Here is a 15,451-nt window from a genome sequence, read left to right on the forward strand (position 1 = left end):
CTTTGTTCATGCTCTTTATCATTTTTCTGAGTTGGAAAGTTAGATTGCATCATAGTTTACTTTATACATATTTGTATTCTTCAGTGGTGAAGTATATTGCAAAGCAGCTCAGCCATGTGAGAAGACTTTTGGCACTTTTTCGTTTTTCGTTTTCTGAGTTGGAAAGTTAGATTGCATTCAAAATGTACAGAAATACTTAATTTTGTTAAAGCTTTTTATAAAAAATGCTTCTGACCAGAGCTTTGTTTCCTTGTCATTAATGTTGAACACCACCAGAGGGGCTCTCACCTGAAAGGTCTCTGCTTCATGTGTCTTCAGCAGAAGATCTAGACTTTGATTGCTATATTTTCAGTTAATATTGACCTTACTGAGCTTTAGCCATATCCGCTGCCTATCATAACAAATGTTAAGTACAGTGAACCTTTCTAAAATATACAGTAGTAAAGAGACAAACCCACCAGCATTATAGTAGCCAAATTCTTGTTTGTGGGCTGTATATATAAAATTGACTTGAAAAAGTTGCTGATTTTAGAGTACTGGCACCTTTTTCATTCCAATTCAAGCACTGATTGTAGCTGACATCCTCGTGGATTCATCTTCTTATTACAGACACATGCCTTTCCTAACATTCGGTCTATATGCTGTAAAATGTATTATCTCTTTGATTTACACACGGCATCTATTGCACGTCTGTCCGTCCTGGGAGAGGGATCCCTCCTCTGTTGCTCTCCCTGAGGTTTCTCCCATGTTTTCCCTTTAAACTGTGGGTTTTCTCTGGAAGTTTTCCGTTGTACGATGTGAGGGTCTAAGGATAGAGGGTGTCGTTTTTTCTCATACTGATATTCTGAACAATCTGTGCTGTTGTATTTGCTGTAAAGTGTCTCTACTGTAGGCTATTTTTATTATATGTACAGCACTTTGGCTCGACCAAAAATCGTTTATAAATGTGCTATATAAATAAAACTTTTGATTTGATGAAGTGTATTTTGGCATGCTTTTATTTTGAAGGCGAGTTAACGCTGTTGAAAGGAAGTTGTTGTTGCTATGGAAACAAGAACAGTTTCACAGCGGGCGGAACTTGTCAGTAGGCTTGTTTGAGACGAGTGAGACCGACGCAGACCTGCGCAATTGCAATCGCCGTCTTGCTAGTGCGTTGCATGATGGTTAGTCATTTTGTCCGACTTGCTCTAGAGGCTCGCCTACATGAGACGTTTAAATCTCGCGGGACAAAGACGCCCCAGTTTCTCTCCACGGGCTGCGGAAGCGAAATGCTTGATGGGAAACGACTCGCTGGTATTTCGAGCTGAGCGCTCATTGGTGGTGTTTACCCCGTGCTGCTGATGAAACTCTCCAATTGGCTCGGCAAAAGTTTGTTGTTTTGTGTCAGTTTTACGTCGCCACATCCATTCACATTTTTCATCATTGTTCCACAATGTTTATCATCATGAAATTAATATCTATATATGTTATACTATACTTGCACTGCTTACCGTTTTCATACTTTATATATCTTAGCATATTCATACACACTGTTCATACTGCTCACAGGCTGATATCTAGTGTATTCATACCCCTCACTGTTTATTCATCATTCAATTCATTCTATATTTTATTCTGTCTATTGTGTACATTACTTTTCACTTTACTGCTTGTTGCACCTGGTTAGAAGTTAAACTGCATTTCGTTGTCTCAGTACCTGTAATCTGTGCAATAACAATAAAGTTGAATCTAATCCTGAGCAGGAACAAATGTATTTACTTAGTACATATCTGACATTAACGATTAAACACATGTGTGCATTCTTTATAAATGCAAACCGAATCAAACCGACTCCGGAGGTGGCGGTATGCACCTTAAAGTTGTTTGCAATCCGCCAAAAAACCGAGAGAAGAAGAAAAAGAAGACTTTTTGACTTTTGCAAAAACACTTTATTTACATACGATCAATTATACATTCGATCAATAAAGTGCTTCATTGTGCAATAAAATAAACGAATCACTTAAAATAATACATTAAAACCTATGTCTTAAAAACTTGTGCAAAGTGCAAATCCTCATCCACCACAGAACACACAATATCCTCATAACACCAACGCTGTTCAAAAGCATCCAAGTCTCCAATATGTTTATAAAAACGATGCTACAGCCAGAGTCTGGCTCTGATGTTACACAGCCATATCGCTTTGGCCTCTTCCCCTTTCTTATTTTCAACCCTGTTTTTCCTACTTAAATAAATGGCAATTTTTGCTTCGCCAGAGAGGTAATTCAGGAGCTGAGAGAAGAAACCCGTGAGTCTCTTGCACTCTGTAAAAACATGGAAAACAGTCTCTCTAAAACCACAAAATGGACACTTGTTAAAAATAGCTGGATTAATAATGGAGATAAAAGAATTACAGGCGATGGCACCGTGTAAAATTCTCCACTGGAGGTCGGCAGTACGTTTTTTAATGGGAGGTTTGTATAAAACCCTCCACTGTGGGCCTGGTCCGCCTCCTGCACCCAGTCTGGTGCTCCACACAGTGGAGGCCCTGTCCTTCAGTGCATTTTTGTTGGTCGTCTTTACAATGTTCATGTATATTGTTTTCTTGCCAAATGTGTGGATGGTCATTTGTCCTTGGTTTGCGACCTTGAGCAGGGGGCCGGTCAGTTCTCCGGGCCCTGGGCTCAGGTAGATCTCCGGGAAAGGGTCTGCTGGGTCCGGCTTGGCTCTTCCCTGTCCGTAGCTCCTTAAAAGTATTTTGTCATCAGGGGAGAGGATCTGGCTCCAGAGTTGCAGGATCCTCTCGGCCACCCGGACAGAGTGCAGACCCAGCAGAGAGCCCAAGGCCCGGGCATCGCTCAGCTCCGGCCCCACTGCATCCACCAGCTGCTGAAGGCACAGGGTCTTGGATCGGCACAGCGCCACCGTCAGGCCGGGTGTTTCGCTGCTGCTGACGTCCAACCTGGCTTTGTGAATCAGAGGCTCCTTCAACAACCAGTACAGAGAGTCAGTCTTTGGACACCTTTTATGGTTAAAAAGGTCCCAAGATTTAAAAACACCCTGCTAAAAAGGAGGTAGCCCACTTAACTTTAAAATGTTTAAATCAGTTAAAAACAGAGCAGCATCCAGCCCCAGGTTACTCACGCGTCGGAGAATGCAGGTGCTCACATCTCTCCACACCAAATCAGCCGGGCCAGTCAGATACCTCTGTAAAAACTGTATCCTAAAAGTGGCTGTTCGGCTGGCCAGGTGGATAAGGCCCTGTCCCCCCTCCTCTCTAGATACAAACAGCACCCCCTGTGGCACCCAGTGTAGACCCTCCCAAAAGAAATCCACCAACTTCTTTTGTATTTGGGCTAGTAAGCCTGAGGGAGGGTCCACACAGGTAAGACGGTGCCACAGTTGGGATGCCACAAGGTTGTTTAAAACCAACACTCTACCTTTAAAAGACATCTGAGGGAGCAGCCACCTCCACTTGGACAGCTTTCCCTCTATCTTTCCTATGACGTCCTCCCAGTTCCTCAGGACTATGCTTTTATTACCCAGGAACACACCCAGGTACTTTAGCCCATCTTTCTTCCATATCATGTTCTGAGGAAGAACTGGGAGACCGCCAATCCACTCACCGACAGCGAGGGCCTCACTTTTCCTCCAATTCACCCTCGCTGCCGATGCTGAACTAAAATCCCTCACGATGTTAACTAAAATGTCTGTATCTTTTTGGTCTCTAATAAAAACAATGATATCATCCGCATATGCTGATAAAACCATGCCTCCACTAAAACCAGGTAAAAACAGCCCTTGCAGTTTGGAGCGTATTTTGTTTAGGAGGGGTTCTAGGGAGAGTGCATAGAGCATGCCAGACAGAGCACAGCCCTGTCGGACCCCTCTACACACTCTAAACGGAGCACACAGCCCACCGTTGAACTTCAGCACACTCTCAATCGTATTGTACAACACCTTGATCTTGGCTATGAAACCAGCGCTGAACCCAAACTTCTCCATTACTTTCCAGAGGAAGTTGTGCTCAACGCGGTCGAAAGCCTTTTCCTGATCTAGAGAAATCAGACCAGTATTAATGCCCAATGAGCTGGAGACCTCCAAAACATCTCGAATTAGGTGGACATTGTCCACCATGGACCTGCCGGGCACACAGTAGGTCTGGTCCCGGTGGATGACCTGCTCCACAGCCCTCCCCAGCCTGGTGGCAAAAGCCTTGGACAGAAGTTTGTAATCCACACACAGCAGACACACAGGGCGCCAGTTTTTGATGTCCTGCAGGTTTCCTTTTTTTGGTAGCAGCGTGATCACCGCTCTCCTGCAGGACATCGGCATCGAGCCAGAGGCCAGACTTTCATTAAAAACGTCTAAAAGGTCATGTGACAAGACGTCCCAGTAGGCTTTATAAAACTCTACGGAGAGGCCATCGATACCAGGAGCCCGCCGTCCCTGCATGCCTTGCAGGGCGGTCTGCAGCTCCTGGATCGTTAACGGCCCTTCAAGCTGTGAGTTGGTCTCCTCAGAGACCTGAGGTAGTTCGTTGCAGAACCCCTCGGACAGAGTTTCCCCCTCCTCATACTCGCTTGTGTAGAGGGTGGAATAAAAGCTCACAGCTCGCCTCCTGATCTGGCTTGGCTCTGTTATTTCTTGCCCTGTGTCTGACAGCAGTGAGTGGATCACTCGCCTCTGCCCATTATTTTTCTCCAGGCCGAAGAATAAGCTAGTGGGAGCATCCATCTCATTGGTGTTGAGGAACCGGGACCTGACTAGTGCACCCTGAACTTTAACGTCCAGCAGGTTGGCTAAAGCCATTTTTCTCTCTTTGAGGATTTCAATATATCCTCGATCTCCTGTGGTCTCACTTATTGTTTCTAGTTCCACGATATCACTCTCCAGGTCTTTCATAGATCTAATGATGTCTTGTGTGACATTGAGGGTGTGCTGTTGGCAGAGCAATCTTATCTCAGTCTTACCATGGTCCCACCACTGCCTAAGACTGCTAAAATCTCCCTTTCTCTGCCTAAAAACACTCCAGAAATAAATAAGGGCCTCTTTAAAATGTTTATCAAATGTTAAAACCGAGTTAAAATGCCAATATGCACTTCTGGGTAAAACATTTCTAATAAAAATATTACATAAAAGCAAAGAGTGATCCGTAAAACCAATATTAAAATGATGCTTAAAACAATAAAAACAATCTAGTCTAGCTGATGAGATTCTATTCTCTCTGATGTGGGACCAGGTGTACTGCCTGTTGTCTGCGTGCATCCTTCTCCGTACATCCACCAGGCCGTGGGAGTGGACCAGCTGCCTCAGAGCATGCTGGGATGCTGGGTGCGGCTCTGCATGGTTGCGATCCAAAGATGCATTTTCTGTACAATTAAAATCCCCACCCAAGAATAAGAAATCCTCCGTGGCACAACCGTTTAAAACATCATTAACTTTGAGTAAAAACAGCTTCCTCTCTGTACCGTTTGTTGGAGCATACACATTTATAAAAACAGCTGTAAAAAGGTCAAACCGTGCTTTTATTAAAAGCAACCTCCCATTGATAAAATGCTTGACCTCCAGAGAGACAGGACTAAAAGACTTGGAGAGGAGGAAGCCCCCCACCCCCCCACTGAGAGAGGTGTTGTGGCTTAAAATGACTTCCCCCTTCCACTCCTTTTTCCAGTCCGTCTCATTAAAAACGTCGCTGTGCGTCTCTTGTAAAAAGAGGACATCGATATGTTTTATTTTTGCAGTCTGAAATATTAAAGCCCTCTTTCTTTCCTCTCTGGCTCCATTCACATTTAAACTTCCTGCTCTAAAAGTATCCATTTCGAGTGAGATGTTAAAAGCAAAAATAAAAACAAATAAATTAAACACAGACATTGAGGTTTTTAAAATCACCGCTGCCCATTTGCTTCCTTACTTTAGCAATTATTTTTAGTCTGTATATTTCCAGCTCATCCAGGACAGACTACTCTCTCCGGCTCATGTGGAGTCTGGCTGAGGCACAAAACACGGACAAATCTGGGAAATATTCTTCTATGATTACGTTATGTTGGTTTTTTGTCTGCATCAGGTAATTTTTTATCATTTCAGCCGAGTACATTTTTTTTTGTTGACTACTGCTCAAAAAACCTGGCACATCACTGCTGTCAGACACACAATCATCCCAACTCTCATCCGCCTGTTCTTGCTCTCTTTCTTCCTTTCCCTCAATCCCTACTTTACTGCTTTTTGCAACGGTTGATTCATCCTTTTTATTTCTCCTGCGTTTAGTAGCAGTCTTTTTTTAATTTATCATTTCTGTTGCGACCTCCTCTTCCTCCATCTCAGCAACCTCCATCTGCTCACCCCATGTTTTCTTCTCCTCTCTTGTTTTGTCCAAATGTGTATCCCTATCTATATCCTCCTACTGTGTTTTACTGACTTCACCTGTCCCTACATTTTCTTTTAATAAATCACCTTGTGGTTCATTGATTATTCCAGGGTTTTTTTCACCATTTGTTTTTTTATCTTTTTTACTCCCATCCCCTTTTTCTTCTGCTTCACACAAAACCACCACCTCATTTTCCTGGACATAATCACCCACACCCTGTGCAACACCAGGCTCCGCGTCCGAGACGGCACATCGCGCGCAACCGCCGACTGCTCAGGAGCAGCGTTGCCGTCAGCAGCAGCGGCCGCCTCCGGAGGGGGGCCCTCCACCACCGTAGCGGCCGCCACCGTGGGTGACACCCCTCCCTCAGCAGCAGCCACCCGCTGCTCCATTACAACCGGCGCACCGGCCGCCGGCGCGGCAGTCCGCCTCGGCGCAGCCACGGGCGGCCTCGGCGCAGCCACGGGCGGCCTCGGCGCAACGGACAGCCCCGGCACAGCCGGGGGTCCCGGCGCGGCCGCGGGTGGCCCCGGCGCAGCGGTAGACAACCCCGCCGCTGGCGCGTTGGACGGCCCAGCCTGCGGGTCATCCGGACCAGGCGGAGCCGGATCCCCGCGCCTCGGACAGGCATTCATGGTGTGCCCCTCCTCCCCGCAACCAAAACACTTCATAACTGATGATGTTGCAAAAATCACATAGTCATAATCATCTACTTTAACGTAAAAACGGAGGTTAAGCTCCGCATTCCGATTGTTCAGTATCATATACACTTGTCTGCGGTGAGACACTACGTGTTTCAGTAACTGAGACTTACATCCAGACAGCATCTTTTTTACGGGAGAAACAAGTTTCCCGTGTCTGGACAGTTCTCTACTGAGGAACTCATCAGTTATGAAGGGAGGGACATTAGAAAGTACAACTTTGGTTGCGGGAAGCATCAGCGGCTGTACTTGTACAAACATTTCTCTCACCACGATGCCCGTCTCGATGACGCGGTTCACTTTCTCCACCTGATCCAGAAAGATCACCACCGCGCTGTTCATCCGCGCCAGGGACTTAATGCTGCTGTGCCCGACCTTCTCTCCCACAGCCAGCCCGATCTCCTCCACAGTGCATGGGAAGCCGGCTGAGATTTTAATGCCGTGCTTCCTCGTGAGTTTGGCAAACTCTCCATTTACCATGGCGTCAGACGCCGGCCGGCGAGACACCGGCAGGAGAAGCCCACAAAACACCCCAAAAACACCACCAAAAAGCACGAAAAGTGAAGCAAATCAAACCACCACCGATAAACTATATCAAATGAACACCCATTACACCAAAATAAACGGAAAATATAACGAAAAAGTTTCGCTCTTCTCTTTCTCTGACACCTCAAAATCTCCCAGCATGCACCAGAAGAAGAAGAAGAAGAAAAAGAAGAAGAAGAAGAAGAAGAAGAAGAAGAAGAAGCCGACTCCGAGCTGTCCGACTTCAGGCGAGCTTTTTGAGACCTCCCCCGGCTGCGATCGGCTATTCTCGTCTACTTTCGAGGCGAGCCGCAACGCGTCTCAAACAAGTCTATAAAGTATGCGATGATAAAACCCACCCATTTAGAGGGAAGATATGATTGGTCAATTGTACTGTCATTTGACATTACTCTCTCGTTTAGTTACTAGGCTTGTTTGAGACAAGCGAGACCTGCGCAATTGCGATCAACGTCTTGCTAGTGCGTTGCATGATGGTTAGTCATTTTGTCCGACTTGCTTTGGAGGCTCGCCCACATGAGACGTTGAAATCTCGCGGGACAAAGATGCCCGCAGACTTGAGAGCGAGGCGAGGCGGCGCAGTAGGCTTGTTTGAGACGAGCTGCGGCTCGCCTCGAAAGTAGACGAGAATAGCCGATCGCAGCCGGCGGAGGTCTCAAAAAGCTCGCCTGAAGTCGGACAGCTCTTCTTCTTCTTCTTCTTCTTCTTCTTCTTCTTCTTCGGAGTCTTTTATTGTCAGCGGAGTAGGCGTTATGGAGCTATTTATATGAGTAGGATTGAGGCTGCGGAGGCTCGATGAGCTAGGATTTGTCTTCTTCTTCTTCTTCTGCTTCCTTTACTTATTCTTCTTACTTATTTCTTCTCTTCTTCTTCTTCTGCTTACTTCTTCTTTCTTCTTCTTCTCTTCTTCTTCTTTATTCTTCTTCTTCTTCTTCCTCGGTTTTTTGGCGGATTGTCGGCCTTGACTCGGGTTTTGCCGATTATAAAGAATGCACATATGTTGTTTAATCGTTAATGTCAGATATGTACTAAAGTGAATACGATTTGTTTCCTGCTCAGGATTAGATTCAACTTTATTGTTATTGCACATATTACAGGTACTGAGACAACGAAATGCACTTTAGCTTCCAACCAGGTGCAACAAGCAGTAAAGTGAAAAGTAATGTACACAATCTACAGAATAAAATATAGAATGAATTGAATGATGAATAAACAGGGTATGAATACACTAGATATACACAGCGGCCTGTGAGTATGAACAGTGTGTATGAATATGCTAAGATATATAAAGTATGAAAACGGTAAGCAGTGCAAGTACATTATAACATATATAGATATTAATGTCATGATGATAAACAATGTGGAACAATGATGAAAAATGGGAATGGAAGTGGCGACGTAAAACTGACACAAAACAACAACAAACTTTTGCCGAGCCAATTGGAGGGTTTCATCACCAGCACGTGGTAAAAACCACCAATGAGCGCTCAGCTCGAGATACCAGCGAGTCGTTTCCCATCAAGCATTTCGCTTCCGCAGCCCGTGGAGAGGAACTGCGCCGCCTCGCCGCGCCTCGCTCTCAAGGCTGCGGGCGTCTTTGTCCTGCGAGATTTCAACGTCTCATGTAGGCGAGACTCCAGAGCAAGTCGGACAAAATGACTAACCATCATGCAACGCACGAGCAAGACGTTGATCGCAACTGCGCAGGTCTGTGCAGGTCTCAAATAAGCGCAGTTTCTCTGCCCCCAGGGCTCACAGTTATTCCTGGGTTTGCGTGCAGGGCCTTTTGATGGTGATGGGAGATGTCGGGTATCGAACACGGAAACGTCAGTGGCTCACAGCGTGGGGACCCCTCGGGCTGCACGTTTATTTCAGGAGTCTGCAGACAGGAAACATTCACTCAACATCTGTCTGGTGGACAACATTCAAAATGTTGGAAGAAGAAGACAAGAGAACGTTCCATAGCTCGACCTGAATAGAATAAAAGGAGCTGAGATGGAAACTGCCGGATCATTCTGAAGGTCTCTGCAGCTAAATGGTTGTTGCTGTTTTCTTCTCTGGTTCCTCTGAATAAAGTGAATAATAAATAATAGTGTGTGTGTGTGTGTGTGTGTGTGTGTGTGTGTGTGCGTGTGCGTGTGCGTGTGTGTGTGTGTGTGTGTGTGTGTGTGTGTGTGTGTGCAGCTGGAGATGGATGGTCTGCTATTATTCATACAGAATGTACACTAAGAATAAAGGTCAGGGCTTTACGAACTACAGAAAATAAACTCCAAACGTCGTCAAAAACACGACCAGATCATTTCATGTCGTGATTTTCACATTTATTCGACATGTTTTCTTTCTGCTGGTTACATTTTTTGATTGGATGTTATTTGTTTTTATGAGGTTAACGGCTGCACACAAAAAAAAGTTTCAGATTGTTTTGCCATTTTTTATTGTACTTGTACTTCCTGAGTATCGATGGCTGTGTGTTTGTACACTTGTGATGTACTTGTACTTCCTGAGTATCGATGGCTGTGTGTTTGTACACTTGTGATGTACTTGTACTCCCTGAGTATCGATGGCTGTGTGTTTGTACACTTGTGATGTACTTGTACTCCCCGATTATCGATGGCTGTGTGCAGCAAAGGTTTCCTGACATTTCTGCGTTAATGAAACACGGAGCCTGGAGATGATAATCAGACGAGGAAAAGGGCACGAGCAGCTTTCTCCTGCGTCATCCTTAAATCACCTTCCTGATCTCAGGAACAAACAAACAACAAACAGCGTCTAAAAGAAGGAGAGACAGAGGCCTGACCTCTGATAGGTAGTGAACCTACAGGTGGAGAGATGTTCACTCCTTAGTCCTCCTGAGGAGCTGCTATAGAGACACAGGTTCAATTCCAATAGTCCATTTAGCTTAGGAACCTTCCTAACGGAGTGAAATGACCCGGAAGTACGTCACTGGCAGCCATGATAAGTGCCGTTCCAATTCTCCAAATGAAAGGAAAGGAGGTTTCAAACTTCCTTTATAACCTCCTTTAGCTTAGGAACCACTGGACCTCCCTAACCGAAAGGAGAGGAGAAAATGCTGCCCCACAATGCATTGCAGCCGCAGCATTTGCCATCACAACAGTCGGCCGTTCACGGAAACAACCGATTATGACCGAGAAATGATATCATGAAAGTTACGGTGCTTATTAAGCATTTTAAAACATATGTGGTAAGTTGCCAAAGTGCTTTGTTTTGAACGTTCATCAGTATTATAATCAAAAAGAGAAATATGAACGTTAGTTTTTACTGAAATGATCAAATAAAGTCAACATTTCACAGTCTTTACTGAGCTGTGTGGGGTTTGTTCAACTTTTAAAAGATGTTTGAATGGTGATATACACAGTGATAGATGTTAAGGACTAACGTTTATAATAAATACATCTGTATTGAATTTAAGATCTTTTCATACAATCATACGTATTGGGATCATTTGTATTAATGTGGACCGGAGGGAGAGGGTGACGAGCATAAGTTTCACTTTCCTTTTTTATTTCAATTCCAACTTTGGTCATGAAGAATATGTTTCTCTGTTGTCCACGTTCATAAAGCATAAAGCAACAGCATCAGAGCACGGTGCAGAGTCTCTAGATGAGTTTACAGGAGTCCCTCGTTCTTATTGAACATCCATGTTGTAGTCCGCTGTATAGAAAACTGTAGTCTCCATAGTTTCCCCACAGCAGCAGACGCACATTCAGGACGTCCGCTGGCGCATCATAAACACGTCGGATAGTGAAAGTGCATTCGGATTCTCTAAAGTACCGCGGTCTCTTCTCCTAAGTCCTTTTGAATTCTCCTATCCACTATCCCTTAACCACTCAGAGGTCAAGGAATAGGAGATAGGGTTAGAATTTAGGAGCTGATTTTTGGATTATCGGAACGCAACCACAGACTCATCATTACCAGAAACTCCTGTCCATGATCCGACGGCCCCCCGAGGTTAATTTAGCCTCCTGCTGTGAGTCACAGTCTGACCCTTGACCTCTGTACAACAACACACAGGACGCCATCGACATGTTAATATTAACCTCACAGATGCGTCATCGATCACAGCCAAACACGTCGGCAAGTTTATCTGATGCCTGAACACATGAATAATATCTGACAGCAGCAGGAGCTATAAATACGGGGGGGCAGAGCCAGCATCAGAGAGGAGGCTAAGAAGAGGAACACACATTTTAATCAACGAAGAAAGAGTCCTAGGAGCTGAACATAGCCACCACAGAAGAAAAAATACTTGTGATCTTCTGGAGGACCTTCGTCATCTCTGTGAGTGACTTCACATTTTCCTGTTCCGTAGTTAGAGCTTTGAGAAGTTCAGGGGTAGAAAACCATGCTCTGTGTTTTGCTCAGTTTCTGGAGATGGAGAGTGTTCGTGCGGCCGTCTACCTGTCCGTCTGTCTGTCCCTGCTGACCTCCCTGTGTCAGGGTCAAAGGTCACCGGAGACGCTCTTCGGACTCACAGACAAAGAGCTGGTGAGCCATCTGTCTGCGTACAGGATCTCTGCAGCGTATTTACATGCTTCTATTCTGTATATCGTAAAGATCATAGCTAATTAAAGTTGTATCCAAATGTTTAAAGGGAACATCGAAATAGAATTAATGAGGGTTTCAATGTTTTCAAATGTAATTGATGTGGTCAAATTATGAATTTTAAGCTAATACAATGTGTAAAATGTTGTCAAGAAAATGTCATAGAGGGAATTATTAATAATCAAGAAGTTTTCATATTAACCAATGAAGCCAGGTTATGTTGCATTAAATTATTTAGTGACGATAATTTGAATAAATGAAGCTAAATTATATATTTAAAATAACAGCCATAAGGTGACGAGATGATTTATAATAAGCTAATCCAAAAGGTTAAAATGATCAATTTAACGTATTATGTTATTATTAAGTGATGAGTTAGATTATTAAATCGAAATATTTTTTACAAAAGTTATTTTAACTCATTATTATAAAATCAGATGTCATTTAGGTGGTGGGTTAATGTGTTACAAATATTTTTCTATTAATAATATTAGTCTGTTCTTTATCTGACTGCACAGACAGCTTTAGTACACATACACATTTAACACAAGTGGAAAAAATGGCGATGTTAATTTGAAATTGAAAGTCAGCGTTATGAATTAAACACATAATGTCTAAAAAAGTTGGTTATGCTCAACATTTTCTGAATCCACTATATTAAAAAAAAATCTGATTTATGCACCTTTAAAGAGCAAATAAATACTGTGTGTGTGTGTGTGTGTGTGTGTGTGTGTGTGTGTGTGTGTGTGTGTGTGTGTGTGTGTGTGTGTGTGTGTGTGTGTGTGTGTGTGTGTGTGTGTGTGTGTGTGTGTGTGTGTGCGCAGGCTGCTCTCCTGGATCAGGCTGACAGCAGTGTGTCTCTCTCTGTGGAGAAGAAGGCCAGCGTCATCCCCCGGGTAACACCAGCTGTCAATCAATCACATCTCATTCATTCATTCATGTCCTTTGTGTTTCCTGTTCTGCACTAACACGTTTACAGTCTGTCATCAACATGAAACATGTTTATTTATCAAATGACATCACTTCCTGTCTCTGGGCTGTGTTCAGGGACATTTTGAAGAGAAAACCTGTCTCCCTGTCCCCTATCTCTCTATCCCTCCCTCCTGTCTCCCCTGTCTGTCTCTCATGTATCCCTCTCTCCTGTATCCCTCTCTCCTGTCTCTCTCTCCTGTATCCCTCTCCTGTCTCCCCCTCTCTCCTGTCTCTCTCCCCTGTCTGTCTCTCATGTATCCCTCTCTCCTGTATCCCTCTCTCCTGTCATTCTCTCCTGTATCCCTCTCCTGTCTCCCCCTCTCTCTATCTCCTGTCTCCCTGTCTCTCCCTCCTGTCTCCCTCTCTCCTGTCTCACCCGTCTCCCCTCTCTCCTGTCTCCTGTCTCCTCTCCCCCTCCCTCCTCTCTCCTGTCTCCCCCCTCTCTCCTGTCCTCCCCTCTCTCCTGTCTCCCCCTTTCTCCCTCTCTCCCATCTCCCTCTCTCCCTCTCCCCCGTCTCTCTCTCTCCCTCTGTCTCCCTATCTCTCTCCCCTCTCTCCTGTCTCTCTCTCTCCTGTCTCTCTCTCTCCTGTCTCCCTCTCAGTGTGATGTGGGCGAGCGATGTGCGATGAAACATGGCCCTCGTATCGGTCGGCTGTGTGACTGTCTGAGAGGAACGGCCTGCAACACCTTCTTCCTGCGCTGCTACTGAACACACACACACACACACACACACACACACACACACACACACACACACGCACACACACACACACACACACACCACACACACACACACACACACACCTTTCTCTCTGCACATCTCTGTTTCAGTTTCAGTGTCTGTCCCTCAGATTCATTTATTTTTCTTAAAATAAAGATTCTTCATTAAGCTGCTCGGCTCACATGACTCCATCATTTTTTAAAGTGCCTGCAGTATAAATATATACAGTACAAGTTCCTGTAGTCAAAGAATTTGCAGTAAATGTATCAGCAGTAAAAGTATCTGTGTGTAACGAAGGTAACTTTGTTACTATGGACTGACGGGTTCGGGCCTTGCAATATTGCATTATTATTATTACATTTCATTTGTTAGACGCTTTTATCCAAAGCGACTTACATACAATCAGTACTGTGGACAAACCCCACAGGAGCAATTTCGGGTGAAGTGTCTTGCCCAGGGACACAACGACATGCTGACGCAGTGGGACTCGAACTTGCTACCCTGTGATTCGAAGTCCAGCACACTACCCACTGAGCCACAGCCTCCCACATATTGCACATGTGGGTTAGCACTTTATGAAACAACTTCCCTTTGAACAGAAATAATGTCACCCAGCACTAGTAGTGAACAGTTTGCACATTATTAGCGTGATTTGCACAGTACAGTTTAGCATTGCATATTTGCACATTGTTATATAAATTATACTATTTATTGATGTAGTATTTATTAAATGATTAAACCGTATTAATTGGAATGTCGTCTGGCAGATGCTGGTCGGGTCCTCGGCTCCACCTGAAAAGAGAGGGGGGTTAGCGAGAGCGCCAAAAGTGTTTATGATTGTGTAAGAATGACAGTGGTTGAGATTAATCATTGTGTGCAAATAATATGTTTGAGCGTGTATATGTCATGACGTTAAGTTGCATTAATTGTATAAGTGAACACTGTGTAAAGTTTACGTCCATCGCTTACCCATGCTGTTTCGTCCTGTGTCCGCGCCTCGGGTGGACGGACACTATAATTTACAGTTTTGTACTATGTTCAATCTGAATTTTATATTGATTCTGACTTTTCTACATCCAACTCACAGGTTTATCATTACTTTGAGAAAAAAGATTATTAATGTAACCCTTTTAGAAGATATGGTCATTTGTTCTGGGAATGTCATTTTCGAGACTGAGACCTGAAAAACAGGCTCAGCGCTTAACAGGTTAATAAGTGATCACTACAACTATTAACTTTATTGTGAAATTAAAACAGAACGGTAAAATAATAGTTTCCGGTCTATTCTGAGCCAGATCTCTGTAGATAAATAAATAACTAAGCCAGATGTGTAATATTTAATGCAGCCGAACCATTTATTCCAATGCATTCATGTGATGACTTTCAAAGAGTAAAGCAAGCACTGCTGAATAAAGTATGATTTTATCTTTTACGAAACGTTTTTTTTTCACTATGGAATGCAGTTGGAGGTCAACCAATCACAGAGCTTGAGAACTAATCACGGGTTTGTCAAGCAAAGCACATGGTGTAGTCCTCAAACGATAGCTGAGGATTATGGGTAGTGTAGTGTCTTCTGCCATCCTAAACTCAGATACAACTATTTG

At 44.2% G+C, this 15,451-nt stretch overlaps 1 protein-coding gene across 1 annotated transcript; it reads left to right on the forward strand.

Annotated features, from left to right (window-relative positions):
• Window positions 1–11,982: 11,982 nt before the first annotated feature.
• cart4 (cocaine- and amphetamine-regulated transcript 4) lies at window positions 11,983–13,835 on the forward strand. The gene is made up of 3 exons (XM_034205135.1): window positions 11,983–12,096; window positions 12,978–13,049; window positions 13,728–13,835. The coding sequence occupies exons 1-3, from the start codon at window positions 11,983–11,985 to the stop codon at window positions 13,833–13,835; spliced, it is 294 nt and encodes a 97-aa protein (XP_034061026.1).
• Window positions 13,836–15,451: the final 1,616 nt, after the last annotated feature.

Source organism: Gymnodraco acuticeps, unplaced genomic scaffold (genome assembly GCF_902827175.1).
Source record: "Gymnodraco acuticeps unplaced genomic scaffold, fGymAcu1.1, whole genome shotgun sequence".
NCBI classification, from domain to species: domain Eukaryota; kingdom Metazoa; phylum Chordata; class Actinopteri; order Perciformes; family Bathydraconidae; genus Gymnodraco; species Gymnodraco acuticeps.